The sequence below is a fragment of the Blastomyces dermatitidis genome (genome assembly GCF_000003525.1).
Source record: "Blastomyces dermatitidis ER-3 genomic scaffold supercont1.8, whole genome shotgun sequence".
Taxonomy (NCBI): Eukaryota; Fungi; Ascomycota; class Eurotiomycetes; order Onygenales; family Ajellomycetaceae; genus Blastomyces; species Blastomyces dermatitidis.
Window position 1 is genome coordinate 1,916,973 of NW_025544781.1, and position 15,322 is coordinate 1,932,294.

Here is a 15,322-nt window from a genome sequence, read left to right on the forward strand (position 1 = left end):
AAGTAAAGCTCACAGAAATAGAGATAGTGAGAGCAGAAGAATAAGACACAGAGACAGATGTAAGAGATTAAGAGAGAGTAACAGAGAAAGAAACAGAGAGAGTAGAGAGAGATGTAAGAGACTTAGTTATATATAATATAGACAATTTCTTTATTATCACATTCTTCAAGTTTTCAATCAATAATTTAATATTGAGATGTTCACTATCATTGATGAATATGAATCTGTCAATATATGAAGATTCTATATAAATAAAAACAAATATCAGTATCTGTGTCTATATAAAAAATCATGTCAGAAAACATGATCAGAAGCTCACTGAGAAGAAAAATGATTGAGAATGTATAAGAAGATGAAGAAGATGTGCTATTCATAGTAATATATTCTAATAATTATTAGAAGATAAACAAGTTCTGATTATATTTTATAATGTATTATACTTACTGCTAATGAACTGCCTGATATGAACACTATAATAATACTTGTTATAAGAACAGAGAGTCATTATCAGAAATATGTATAATATGATAGATAAACAGATAGAAAGAGTTGAACAGAAGAAGAGATAGAAATCTTGAATAAGATAATAACATTTAATAATGATGATGATGAAGAAGATGATTGAAGAATGAAAAAAGTTAGTGAATAAGTAATATAATATAGTGAAAGTTTCTTTGTGAGAGTGTATATAAAATACTAGCCAAATCAGAGATAGATCACATGATTGAGAACACTAGTGACATGCTAATTCACATGAAGCTAGAATGTATGTTATGATTATATGAGTGTGACTGAATCTGATGAGAAAGAATATGATTCAGAAGAATGTACAACTGCTGAATGATAACACAGCCACTTCTGAACTTGCTTACAAATGTAAAGAGGTCATAGCGGCCATCAATTAATTTAGTGTACAGTGTATAAGAAGCCGGCGTACGCCTGTAATCGTACGCTGGCTTAAGCAATCTTTGAATTACATTTATATGAATATAACATTTGAATCAGGTTCTGATCTGCTGGCATATAAGAGTCAAGGTCGGTATTTTCTTCACCGGGTCATGAGAACTAAAACTGAGGTGATTGAGATATGATTATATTGTAAATCTTCACTAATTCAGACTGAGTTGAAAATTACAGCACATGAATAAGATCTTTTGAAAAGTATATTTTACTCTGATATACAAGTTATTTCTCTGTTATATCAATTATTTATTGATGAATTTGATTTATATCAGAACATGTACTGAAGCTTAATAAGTTTTTATTTGATTTCTACACTGAGTACTGTTGAGCACTTAAAGTAAAATAATATTTTTATTCTAATCTTTGATTCTTATAATATTAATTTTTCTGATACAGTTGCTGTATTATCATATGACTTATTTACATTGAATTATAAGAGAGTTATAATAAATATTAATGAAAAAAAGATGAGAGTGATTGCATCTAGACTGACCGTGTGACCGTGTCTGGGACCAGGACCAGATTTTTTGATAGTCTCATTACCAATTTGACTGATCTCATTACACGGTTTTAGCATTAGATAGTAGTCTCATACTATCTCAGTGAGACTTACTGTCTACTCTTGTCACATTTTCCAAATGAGACCATGATTTCCACTTCTCAATTTAAATTATTTTTATTGCTTTAAATGACTTTAAATCTCATTTGAGTGTTATCAAAAAGTGTTACTTTTTAAAAAATTAAAAATAGTCTAAAAAAAACCTTAAAATGTCTAAAAATAGTAACTTTATACTAAGAATGAGACTAAATGGGACCAAATGGGATCACTTTCTCATTTTTTTCAAGTCATGATTCCATTTTAAGATCTGATATATAGTCACTTTACATGTTTTTTTGATAGCCAGTCCCAGCGGGATTCACGCCAAGAAATGTATGGGATCAGACCAAATGGGATTAAATGTGAAATTCATGGTTCTGACGGCCAGTCTAATTGCATCTTACATTGCATTTCTTGAAAATATGCTGCAGTATAATAGTAATACAGAGATTAAAGAATTAACAGTAAGAAGATTATACTGAAACTGCTTTATCAATGACAAGAATTGACTGAATCTGAACTATAATCTACACAATAACAGCTGATTTCACTATCATATATAACATCTTCAGGCTAAACTTAATGATCTGCTGAATCTCACACACAGAGACTAAATATATCAAGAGTAAGAAATAACATTGCAGACTGTATCTCTTTTTCAGATATATTTAAGTTTGAATTTGATCTCTTTTTTCTTATCTGATTCATATCATAGTAAGTTCACTGATATATCAGAGATTTCATACTTATTACTGATCAGTACTGTCATATTACTGTATAATTAGCTAGAATACTTCTGAATATTATAGACATTCTCTTTTTCTCATAGTTGAAATCATCTACAGTCACTGATCACTCATCTCAAGAAGTATCAGCTTCAAGAATATGCTTAAGCTTTAATTATTATATCTCTTATCTTACAGTGTGAGCTTAAGAAGAAATAACTTAGTTCAGTAATTAAGCAGATTATTTCTGCAGCATTTTCAGCATTAAATCAATCATCTATTGATCTTATTATTCAGATATATGCAGTCATTGTAACAAGTAATAGTCTATTCATGTCTCAATTTCTGAGAGAAAATGATTTTGAAGTGACTTATTAAATCATACTTACAGCTCACTGATAGCTACAATTTCTTATTAAAGCTGTGATAAGAGTAGCAGTGACATTTAAATTATTCTGAGCTAATTCAGTTATTAATCATCAGTTATTCTCTGCTTTAATAATGAACACAGTTGTTACACATATTAGTGATTATATCAAAAAAACAAAGCTTATATGATATATGAAGAATCAGCTGAATATGTATATTAATTTACACTATATTAAGCTGATTAAAGAATACACTGTATCTAACAACTGCAATGTTCTGACAGAAGAGAACAAGTATTAAGACTATAAGAATCTAGTGCAGTGAATAAATCATTGTAATGTGAAGAAGACACTGCTCTTATAGAAGAGCTTTTACTGTATCTTATAACTAGTATTAAGAGATTCTTTTAACAGATCTGACTTGTATCTGACACAGAAGATTCAACAGCTATATACAGTTTATTTAACACTATTTAATAATCTGCTGAGAATGAATGAAGAATCAGATGATAATAATGATTTACTGAACTACTCTATTAAGTTAGAGTTAATAAAAGATTATATTACTCTGAAGATTTTTAGTTATCTATTATTAAACAAGATATCAGAGAAAATCAGTATATAATTTATAAATCTCTCAAAGCTTGAACTTCTTTACTTCTTTCTTAATAAGCTGTGAGAATTCTACAATGCTGATTGAAATAAGTTCTCAGTTTTAAAACTAGATCACTGTTCAATTCTTTTCTATAATAAGTTAATATTCTTAGTTTAATATATCTATTAATCAATCAGTTATTAACTTATCACTAACTTATAAACCAGGAATTGTATTCACTGAATCTCTCTCATGAAAGAGAATATCATTCAATATTAAGAGACAGAGCTTGATCAGATTACAATTATATTTATTTATGAAATAAGAGAAGTTAAGTAAATTTTCTTTACACTTATTTCTCTACATTATATTATGTGTGATTATTTACTGAATCTGCTGATTTTGCAAGAGAATTCTGATAATTACACTATTATCAGACTGCTGATGATTTGAAAGACAGTATTATATAATATTTTAATACAGAATAGTGATAAAAATGATAATTATTTAATGTATGAGTCTTAAGTAATAAGATATTTACATTACAATTGAAATGTCTTATTTCTTTAAATAGAATAAATAGTTAATAAATAGCAGCTGTTGTACTGAGTAATAAATAACTAACTAGCTTAATAGTATTGATTTCACTGACAGAACAGTATACAGTATCTTATAGTATCTTAGTAGTATTCTGATAATAATATCTATCAATTACACAGTTACTAAGTAGTATCATGATAATATTAGAAAGTTCTGTACTGTCTTAACACTATCTTAATATTTAATATTTAGTGATGTATCACTGAATATAATGATGAAACATGTATTACAATCAGCAACATGTGACATGAGTGAAATGATGAATTCACAGTGTAATCACTGTAAATTAACTCTACATTCTTCCCGTATAAATATAAGTTGAGTAGTATATAATTAGAGTAGATGTAGTAATCATCAACACTCTCTCTTGTGAGAGAGGTTGAACATGGTTGATTGTTATTGTTATCTAACTAGTAGCTAGTGAAAGCTAAATATATGTGTGTGGGTCACGTGGGTTAGAGCTTGTGTAGTAGCTTCAACACCCTCTCATGCTACGCAGGCCAGTTAACCCACACAGTTAAAAGTGCCCAAATCATTCAAATCTGCAATAAAAATTAATTACAAAAAGTAGAGTCTAGTTTCCTCATAATGAAGCTTCATACATGAAAAAACATAAAAAATATGCAAGAAGAACGCTTAAATTCATTCTTTCAGTATTGGTATTACCCCCAGTTATTCTAACGCCGCGGGATCTCATTCTTATTATTTTTGTGGTTTTCATTGTCATAGGCATAGGCATAGGTCATCGGCATAGGTCATCAGCATAGGTCATCGGCATAGGTCATCGGCATAGGTCATCGGCATAGGTCATCATATGAGCAATCGGCATAGGTCATCATATGGGCAATCGGTGGCCTGGCATCATATAGGCACTGGGGCCTGGCATCGTTATCGGTATTTCCATCATTTTGACGTCGATATTGGCGGTCATCATGAGCATCATTAGAAGACTTGCTCAGTATTGTAGCATACAGGTGTAGCAGCATTATCATTATTAACCTTCTTTCTATTCTTTCAATCTGCAGGTCATTTCTCTGAGTGTTCAAATCAGCAGCTTGATTCATCATGGTCTTTCATCTTGCAGGCAGTGCATTTCTTCTTGATGTTCTTATTATCCTTCACATCCTTGATGGCATCTTTGTTATTCTTTGTGTCATTTCTGGCATTTTTATCATTCAACAGCAGGCGGAGTAGTATATCCCTGCAGAGATCAAGAAAATCATCTTCTAGTGATGTGATATTATCATTCTTTGCTGCATAGTTCATGCAATCTCTGATAAAGATTGACCACTTCTTGGTGAGGCTGTTGAGAAGCTTGTCAAAGAATATGAAGTTGGGGATATTAGCATATTCAAGACAGATATACTCAATGCAGATTGTAAGCAGATATTCTATGAACAAGTAGTTGAAGTCATCATAGATAGCAGTTGCACTGATATCATTGAATTTCTTGAACAGACAGGCTCTGCAGATTTTCACTCATTCTGAAAAGAATGCTGCTATGACATTTCATAGAGCAGCAGAACTTAGGAAATCTTGAAGTATAGTAAAAAGAGATTTGACTTCAATAGAAATAGAAGATCATATAAAATTGTATAGTCAGAAGTTGCATTTCTCTCAGAATCATTTCATATTCTTGAAGACATTCTTTAAAAGCTTGCTAGTGAGAATATCTTCTGTATAAGATTGCTTAATAATAAGCAGAATCTCTTCCTTTCAAATGAGATAATCAGATGTTGATTTGAGAAGACCTGGTTTTTGAAGATATTTAACACATTCACAGAATTCTTGAAGAACTCTGCTCAGAACAGAGATATCTTCATGATTCTGAAGATAAGCAGCAAGATCAGAGCTTAGATTATTGTCATCATTGACAGTAGCTGTAGTAGTAGAATTGCTAGAAGCTCTTATCTAATATAGTTCTTCATTCATCTGAGTAATACATTGCCTCAAGACAGCAGCTTCATCAGTTATATTATCATTATCTTGATTATTGTTATTGTGTGGTGATTTTCTCACAGTTATTAAGGTTGAAAAGAATTCAGGTGCAGTAGTTTGATTCTCTGAAGTCTCTTCACAGTTGATCAATCTTGTATTGACAGGCATTTGATATGAGGTATTTGAATGAAAAAAGCAGCTATTTGAAAAGCTTATTGTATGATTATTACATGGTTATAACACTTCATAGAAGTGCAAGAGCTTCATAACCTGTGAGAGAGGTTGAACATGATTGATTGTTATTGTTATCTAACTAGTAGCTAGTGAAAGCTAAATATATGTGTGTGAGTCACGTGGGTTAGAGCTTGTGTAGTAGCTTCAATATCTCTTGCTACAATGTCTTACTAATTGCGCTACTATTATTTCACCCGTCTCAATGCAATTTCTTCAAAAACATAATAATAATTAATTATATCAATCAGACTCTGATTTCTCTATTAGAAAAAGCATCTGTATAGTGATAACTGTAAAAAATCAATGAATATATATAATATCTGATAATACAAGATATTCTCAGTACTCTAGTCTCTCTTGATCTTCTTCAAGTCAATCTTCTCAACAAATTTCTCAAATGCTGATCTTGTTAATAATTTAATGAGATCATCAGCTACATTAACTGTGAAATCAATATGTTTCATGATAATATATTCTTTTTCAACCAGATCTTGAAGAATATGATATCTTATCTCAATATAATGTGATTAATGTGTTAGAGATTCTTCTCTTGCTAGATTAACTACACTCTTATTATCAACTTATAGTCTTAAACAGATCTTTGTCTTTTCATTCACTAATTCAGTATTATATAATATATCACTCAGTCAGATAATCTCACAAGCTGCTTCACTAGCTGTAATATATTCAGTCTCTGTAGTTGATTTGATGATAGATGTTTATCTCTGTGATTGCCATGATATCAGTGATTCATTTATAAATATAATATAGTCAGTTATTGATTTATATTGAGAATATGCTTCTACTCAGTTTGAATTATAATATATAACAGAACTCAAGTTATCACTCTCTTTCTTATATAATATACTATAGTTCTTGATCTTCTTGATATATTGCAGAATATGTTTCAATGCTGATCAACATTTCTTATACAGCTGTGAGTTGAATCTTGAAAGATAGTTAACTATGAATACCAGATCTGATCTGCTGCTTAATATCAGATATTATAAGAATTCTAATCCTTGTTGATACTGTATAACTGTAAAATCATCATCTAAATTATCACTCTTATCAGATGAGAAGTTAATACATATTTCTGCAGTTATTAATATACTGACTGAGTTCATCTTATTCAGTTCAAAATTCTCAAGAATTTTCTCTATGTAGTGACTCTGTGTCACTGTCATATTCTTATTTTTCAGACAGTTAACTTTCATTCTCAAATATGACTTATTCTTATTAACACTCTTTATCTTGAACTGCTTAGCTATTTTCATCAATATTCAGTTCAGTTACTGCTTCTAAGAGTCTGTAACTCAGCATTATCAATATACAATGTCAAGTATATCTTATGAATAGAGTGATATAGAAAGCTGTCATCATAGTGTGATATCTTGAATCTCAATATAGTAAGATATTCTGTGATAAGAAAGTATTATACTCTCACTACTTACTTCATTTCATATAAGCTCTGTCAAAGTAGTCTCACTAAAGTGTCTCTATCATGTCTCACATCTGTTGACAGTTGTATATAGATAATCTCATTCACTGAGAGAGTTTCATTCAAAAATGCTGATATATAATCAATTGATTTAACTTTTCATTCATTGATAGTTGATATAGTAAATACGCTATATAATGTTGATTCGGATATCACTGCAGTATATGATTTTGTATAATAAATATCTTATTTCTGCAGAAAATCTCTAATCACTCAATGAGTCTGAAATTAGATAGTTTATTCTTTATTATTCAGTTTCTGATCAAACACTCATTTTTCTGATAGAATATTCATATCTGATATTCTCTTAACAATAATGTATATCTTCCATTATTCAAATATCTTGACTTTTCTCTGTATAATCTCATATCAATAGTCTTAGTCAGAGCTTCTTTTGACTTCTGTAAGTATGATTGAACAGTCAGTCAGAGTACTAAGAACAGAATCATCTTCATTGACAAGATCTTCTATCTTCTCATCATTGATAAGCTGTGTATCATTATTCAAGAAATAGACTGAATCAATAGCATCTTTCAGATTCTTATTGACAATTATCTTCAAAGTATCTGACTTCTTCTTAGCTAGGTATCTCAATAAGCAGTGTTATCATTCTTTGTTAGCATCTAGAACATCAAGCTCTTCTGAAAAATCAACAGACTTCTTGACTGTGTTAACAGACTCCTTGACCGCGTTGACAGGTTCAGTCAGTTTTATATTAAAATCCTCATTAAAGACAACATCATGTGTGATTTCCAGGTATTATCTTACAGAATCTCATAGGTAATATTGATGTAGTCTGTGATAACTGACTAGCTGTTATTCCTTGTCATCTGTTCTATTTCTAAGTTTGCTAGACACTTTTAAGTCTTTTTTGTAGATCTTGCACTCTCATTTATGTATTCAATGAATTAGGAATTGTATCTCAGTTCATACTTTAAAAGGTGTAAGTAGAGACTCATCAGTACATTTAAATAACTTAATTAATATTGAGAATGTATTGATTATCATGATTGCAGCTTGTATTATCTCTCTTCAAAGATCTCTTTTCAAATCACTATTAAATAGTAGACTTCTTGTCTTTTCAGTAATAATACAATTAGCACATTTCACAGAATCATTGAATTATGATGTATCAGATGTGATTATCTTATAAGTAATCTTTTTAATCTGATAATAGATCTTAAGATTTTAACTTATAAATTCTCTTTCTTTATCTCAATGAAGAATTTCAATTCTTCACTGTGTAGTTGTCCCTATACTTATTATAAAGTTCATCAGCTTTGCTGTTGATTCTTCTTTCAATGTCATTAAAATTGTTTATTAATAGCACATAGTATTATCAGTAATTCTTAATCAGTAGCTTACACTCTCTCTTGAGAGTATGTCTTTCTCATCAAAGAGAGTTTTCCCCTCTTTTACTAAATCAATAAAGAGTCTCATCACTGATTTGATGACTCTTATCATAGATTAAAAGATTGAATATGTTATCTTGACTTGCAGACAGACCTTGCAAAACAGTAGAGCTTGTTATTTACAAATTCTCATTTCTAGATATGAGTCTGTCATTATTTTGATGATATCAGTTAAATTGAGATGTCTGAGTTTCTGATGTCATTTCATTATTGTATATTTCACAATCTTTATATCACTCATCTGTGATAATGTTAATATTGTATCATTATTCATTTTCTGCATGGAGTTTGCAGGTGTGAGACTATCATCAGATATAGAAAAATGAATCAGATCTCTGTAAATGATTAGCTTTTTCAACTCATAGATATCTTTATCATTTAATCTTGTGATAAAAGAGAACATTCTGTCAGAAGACACAAGTAAGATAGTGTGATTATTCTTATATATTAATTACTTAAAAGTGTATTCTTGCTGTACAAGCTTGCTCAGGCTGATAAGATTAACTTTCAAATTTGAGATATAACAGACATCATTCAATATCATATTTATCTCTTCAACTGATACGCTTATGTTCTCAACTATCACAGCAGAGACTTTGATTTCATCTGTTATTATCAATGACAATTTAACATTTCTCTTTTCCCTTATAAGAGAATCTCTATAAGGTGTGATATGAGTATCTGATTCAGAGTTCAATATTCAAGTATTTTTTGTGAAGTTATTGTCTGAAGAAATCTCATCTCTTAAGCAGAATATTTGTTTCATAACACTGTGAACAGAATCAGTTTCAGTATTGCTATTATTCTTGTTCTTATTCTTTCTGAGAGTATTAAAATTGATAGAATACTTCTCAGAGTATTTCTTTCAGCACTCATTCTGAATATAACTAACTCTGTCATAGTAATAGCAGATTCTCAGTACACTTTCTCTGTATTCTGATCTGGAGTCTGTACTCTCATTGTTACTTTTCATGTTATCAGTTGTATTCATTATCACATTCTTCTGAACTTCTCTCATTGCAGGGAGAAATAGCAGAATATCTTGACAAAGACTCATAAAGTCAGTCTCAAGAGATTGACTATCATTCTTATTAATCTGATTCATTCAGTTTCTGATAAATAATACTCATATCTCACTCACTTCAGTGAGCAGGCAGTCAAAAAACATGTAGTTCACAGTCTTAAACTTTAAATATATATATTCAGTCTGTATAGTAATTAAATGTTTGATAAAGATCTGATCAGAGTTCTTAGTCTTAGCAGACAGAGTCATGATTTCTCTATACAATCTTGTTCTTCTAACAGCAGGCTGTTCAGTGAAATTCTTCTCTATAATCTTTCACAGAGTGTAGGCAGATAGCTCAGATTTCTTTAATACTGTAAAATAAGACTTCATTTGTAAAGTAATTATGAATCACATATGATTATACAGTTATATATTACATTCTTCTTAAAATTGTTGTATGTCATTACTCACATTCTCTATAGAACTGATTTGCTTCTTATCAATGATATCAATTATACAGAACTACTTCACAGTCAGCAAGATTTCTTTCTTTCACATTGAATAGTTCTCAGAGTCTGTAAGAATAACTGATTTTCTGATGTATTTAATCTGATTCTGAAATTCTCTTAAAACTTTCATCAGAGTAGATGTTCTTTCTTATTTCTGTAGAAACTGTGTCAGATCTGCACTGACAGTGTTATCAGTATCAGTCAGAGTCTCACTCACTCTACTAGTTTTCACTCATTCAATTTCCTGTTGAAGTTTCATTGTCTTCATCTTTACATAATTTATCTCACTCGCAGAAGTTGAATCATATAGATCATTCTCTTGAGTTGACATTCTGATGATGTATGAGACAATTAAATCTGTAAAATCTCTATTAAAGTCAATTGTTATAGATGTTATCAAATTAACTGTTATTCTCTGTTGCACTTTCAGTGCTTCTGAATTTCATTTTCTTCACACTGGCATGTATTTCTTTGTTAAATCTGTCATTCTACCAGATCTCAAATTAATCATAGATTCAAAGAGACATCTAGACATGTTCAATGATACATGAAGATGTGATTAATATGTTATCAGCAGTTGTTCATAGAAGAGCTTCATAACCTGTTAGAGAATAATATTGTAGTATACATGTAGTCTATCTAAGGTGAAACTATATAAGTTGAGTGGCACGTGATTAGAGTAGATATAATAATCATCAACATATATGAATAGAAGTATAGATAGTAAATATATCTCTATAAACAGCTTTACTGTTAAAGATAATATTGTCTTACTTAAATCTATAGCCCTGGTTACTGAATGATTAATGCGGCTACATGATAGTATCTTGATGTGGGAAACCAAGGCGCATGAGTTTGAAACCCGCAGAGAGAATACATTAAATCCGGAACTCAAGCATCTCAGATTTCTAATAAATACAGAGGTGTACAAATCACTTCAATGAATCACTCTATGTTTCTGAGCTGAGAAGTTATTATTATATGTATTTAATTATCACTTCTTTGTATTTTTCTATATTCTTGTTATCTTGATATAATCTTAATACCTGTATTTCCTTCTGTATAATTAACACTTAATCTGTATTTAATATTATACAAGAACTCATTATAAGCTCTGCTTGTATATAAGTATAATGAAAGAATAATAATAATAATAATAACTTAAATCTATACTAATTATTAAAAGTAGAAGATATTTAATATAGTTAATATATATATATAATATCTCTGAATAAGAGTTACTTAGACTGTAATTATTATCTTAAACAGCTCAGAAGATTTAAATTAGAATAAATATAAATTATAATATAAGTTTAAAAGAGAGAGAAGATCTTCTCTTAACTAAATACTTTATACTTACTTAAGATAGTCTTACTAATAAAATCACTGAAATGATAATATATTTTACTTATTTATAAGAGACAGAGTTCTCTGAAGTATTATTATTATTATTACTATTATTCTTTAATTATAGATATATATAATCAGAGACTATAATATCTATCTAAGAACTTTTAAATCTCAGAGTTTTTCTAATATCTATAGAGTTAACTATTATACATTTATCAATTTCAGATATGTAAAATCAGAGAATTTCAGCTCAGAATATAAAAATTCTTTATAAATTACAGTATTTTAAGATCTTCTAATACTTTGAAATCATTTGAAAATATCATAACAAAGGAAAAGAGAACAAAGTCTTAAAGATAGATATATTAAATAAGTAGATAGAAAAGAATAGAAAAGAAAAAGTAAAGTAAAGAGAGACTATAATAGAATAATATTATTAAAAGATAGTATATAGCTGTTTTAACAGATTATATCTGATAAATTTTCATCTCTTCATATTTAGATATTTCTGAATGCAGTTATTTTCTTATAACTGCTTAAGTTTCTAATAGAAAGTCTATTAAGTATTTAATTTCTATCTCAGTTGAGAATAAGAATCTTATATTTAATTAATTTAAATCATACTTCTCTTTCAATCTGACTCTAAAACTATTGTATAATACACAGTGTATTATAATATACTCAGAATTTTCATTTATATTACAGAATAAGTATTCTATTCATAATCATGAAAAGATCAGAGGCAATTGAGAGAGAGGTCAACCGCTCCACCACGAACTCGCTCGATTTTTCGAATAAGAACCCGCCGATAGATCCATCGAAAAGCCCTCGATCATACGAGCATTCTGACCCCATCGCCGACCGCATACCCTGTGTGGTGGTGGAGTTATCCAGCCAAATGTGAACCAGACATTGTTCGAAACTCCTGTGTGGGATTATCCCCCGTTCTCCCCTACCACACCACAACCCCGGGCCAAATTGCCATACAAATTGTAAGGTGAAGAGACCTAGCCATATGCACCAATCTTCTCGATTTTGGAAGATCCCCGATCTGTAGTTGTGGAGATATCTGAGGAGCGACCTCCGCGAAAACCCTGTCCATCTTTGATGTTCCAAAACACCAACACCAAGTCCCACCCTCGTACCGCCCTTCCTAATCTGGCCCATCCCCAGCAGAAAAATACAAAAAGATACCTCGGCGATAATATCAAGCATATAACTAACAGTCACTTCTGAAGTGCAACCTCCGCGGTCTGTCTTCAGTGTATCTAGACATCAATGCCAAGTCTCACCCTTGTACCACCCCTCTCAATCTGGCCCATCCCCGGCAGAAAAGTACAAAAAGATATCTCAGCAACTGTATTTAATACATAATTGGCAGACACAATAACTATAAAATCAGTATATCTCAAGGTGTAAGAATAAGTGCTCGCAGGCGATTATTCGGGTGTTTGCAGCTTGGTGTGATATGTACTGTTAACTACTAGAAGTGTTTGCAGTAGGAAGATAAATATAGAGGTCAAATGTATAATAGTATTCAAGCTGAGTTACAAATAGTATTCACAAACTCCAGTCTATATAGTTGTGTGTAGCCAAGGGCCGCTAGCTCTATTAATTATGTGAGAGATAGAAATAGGGGTAAAGAATCTGTAAGAAGTGAGATTTCTTACATATTCTTCTCTCTCTAAGGCTTCATTCACAAAGCCTTTCACTGAGTGACTTCATAGTCAGCTCAGTACTGCAGTGATACTCACTAAAAATCCTTTATATCTATAAAAAATCTCAGTGAGGAAAAATTCCTTATTACTGTGAAGAGAAAAGAGTCTGTCACTCAGTTTCTTATTTTATAAGATTCTTTATAATCTACAGATTCTTCTCTGACTATCATGCAGATTCATCTTATATCTTTTATACAGAAGAGTTCTGATTAACTCTCAATCATTTTTATAAGATTCTTGTGTGATCATCATACAGATTCATCTCACAGGTGAATCACTCTCTGTGAGATCACTCTCATCAAAGAGAAATATTTGTGAGTTGATCTTTTATTCATTCTTATAAATCATTGCTCTTTGACACTGTAGAATTGTGAGAAATTTTCCATTCTTTCACTAACTCTGTAGAATTGTAGAATTAAGATATCTGCAGTCTGCAATCACTCTTTGTAGTCATATAGAAAGATTCAGGCCTGTGATTCATAATCACTCTTATTTGCTAGAGTAATCTGACTATTTTATAAGATCACTCACAGTGTAAGTAAATCTCTCTAGAGTAGTATAAATATCTCAGATCTGTTTACAGAATCTCATCTTCTTTTCTCTTTTTCTATAACAGCTCTCATTCTTATAAACTGTGAGTATTCTCATTCATCTGTGAAGTGTTTTTATTCAGATGATAGAGAGAGAGTGTTCCTGACAATATCTGTATATTGATTCAAGAATTTCTCAAGAATAAAAATTTTTTCAATTTCAATATCTTCATAAACAATGTCTGACTGCTGCTGAGCTTCTTGTGAGCATTTCTGTGACTTCTCTGATCACTTTTTATCAGCTGATGAAGCAGGGATACTGTCACTCATAACTGCATCTTCATTTCTCTCAGCTCTGCTACTGCATCTGATCTTCAGGTCAGCAGCTCATCTCATTCCTTTCTCAGATCAGTCTCTGACTTCAAGCAGTGCAGTCTCTCTCTTTACTGTAAGTCTTCTCATAAGTAATTTCTTACAGATTCTAGCTGACAGTTCTTGTGAAGCTTCTGATGTTGTCAGTGTCTTCTGCAGTCTCATAAGTCTATGATCATCTCTCTTCTACCTGCACAATCTCTGACCAGGCATATGCAAATATGTCTAGATTCTCTATCAATAGTTCTTGCACTGCAGCGCATTTTCACAATTTCATTGTCAATGAAAGATGAGTCTCTGAGTACCTGCAAAATCCAGGTAATCAAGACAATACAAATGTCATGAATTTGTGACAGAAGTTGACCTGAGCAGATGAGTTTTCTCTCTGTATTCTCATTGTTTCCAGGCTGAATACTTCAGCACAACTGAGAGAGTGAACACAGCTTTGTAAGAGATATCTGATCACATATGCAGATAACCAGTCTTCAAAGTTCTATCACAACTGTGCATGCTCTGATGTTTGACTTCTCTGAAGTCTGTGCATTTCTGATGATCTTCATATCAAATGCAACAATTGTCTGTACTGTGAGTATGATACTCTCTGCTTCTTTGAAGAGAGAAATTAGTAGTTATGAAGAGATTGAGTGTTATAAGTGTTAATAATGTAAGTGTGAGTTTTCTTTATTTTTTCTTTGTTAATCTCTAAATTGCATTTATGACTCTGTTTATTTTCTTGTTTTTTAGCTTTAATAAGAATATATTTTCTTCTTTTCTTATATACACTGCAGACTGTTCATTTCAGTAGAAACTCATTATCTTATAGACTAGAATTCACAAATAACAGTGTTAATATCTTTATCACAATCAGGTTCTTAATGAAGATCATGTCATTCTGACTTGTCA

At 30.8% G+C, this 15,322-nt stretch overlaps 2 protein-coding genes across 2 annotated transcripts; both read right to left on the reverse strand.

The window, feature by feature from the left end:
• Positions 1-5,504: 5,504 nt before the first annotated feature.
• Positions 5,505-5,955, reverse strand: BDCG_17501 (uncharacterized protein; the record flags this gene model as incomplete). The annotated part of the gene is made up of 2 exons (XM_045426614.1): positions 5,505-5,729; positions 5,793-5,955. 2 exons carry the CDS (start codon positions 5,953-5,955, stop codon positions 5,566-5,568), a joined length of 327 nt encoding a protein of 108 aa, XP_045282089.1. The 3' UTR covers positions 5,505-5,565.
• A 6,602-nt stretch (positions 5,956-12,557) lies between these two features.
• On the reverse strand, positions 12,558-13,005 carry BDCG_17502 (uncharacterized protein). Its single transcript, XM_045426615.1, has one exon. The coding sequence runs from the start codon at positions 12,899-12,901 to the stop codon at positions 12,752-12,754; it is 150 nt and encodes a 49-aa protein (XP_045282090.1). The 5' UTR covers positions 12,902-13,005; the 3' UTR covers positions 12,558-12,751.
• Between the last annotated feature and the right edge of the window lie 2,317 nt (positions 13,006-15,322).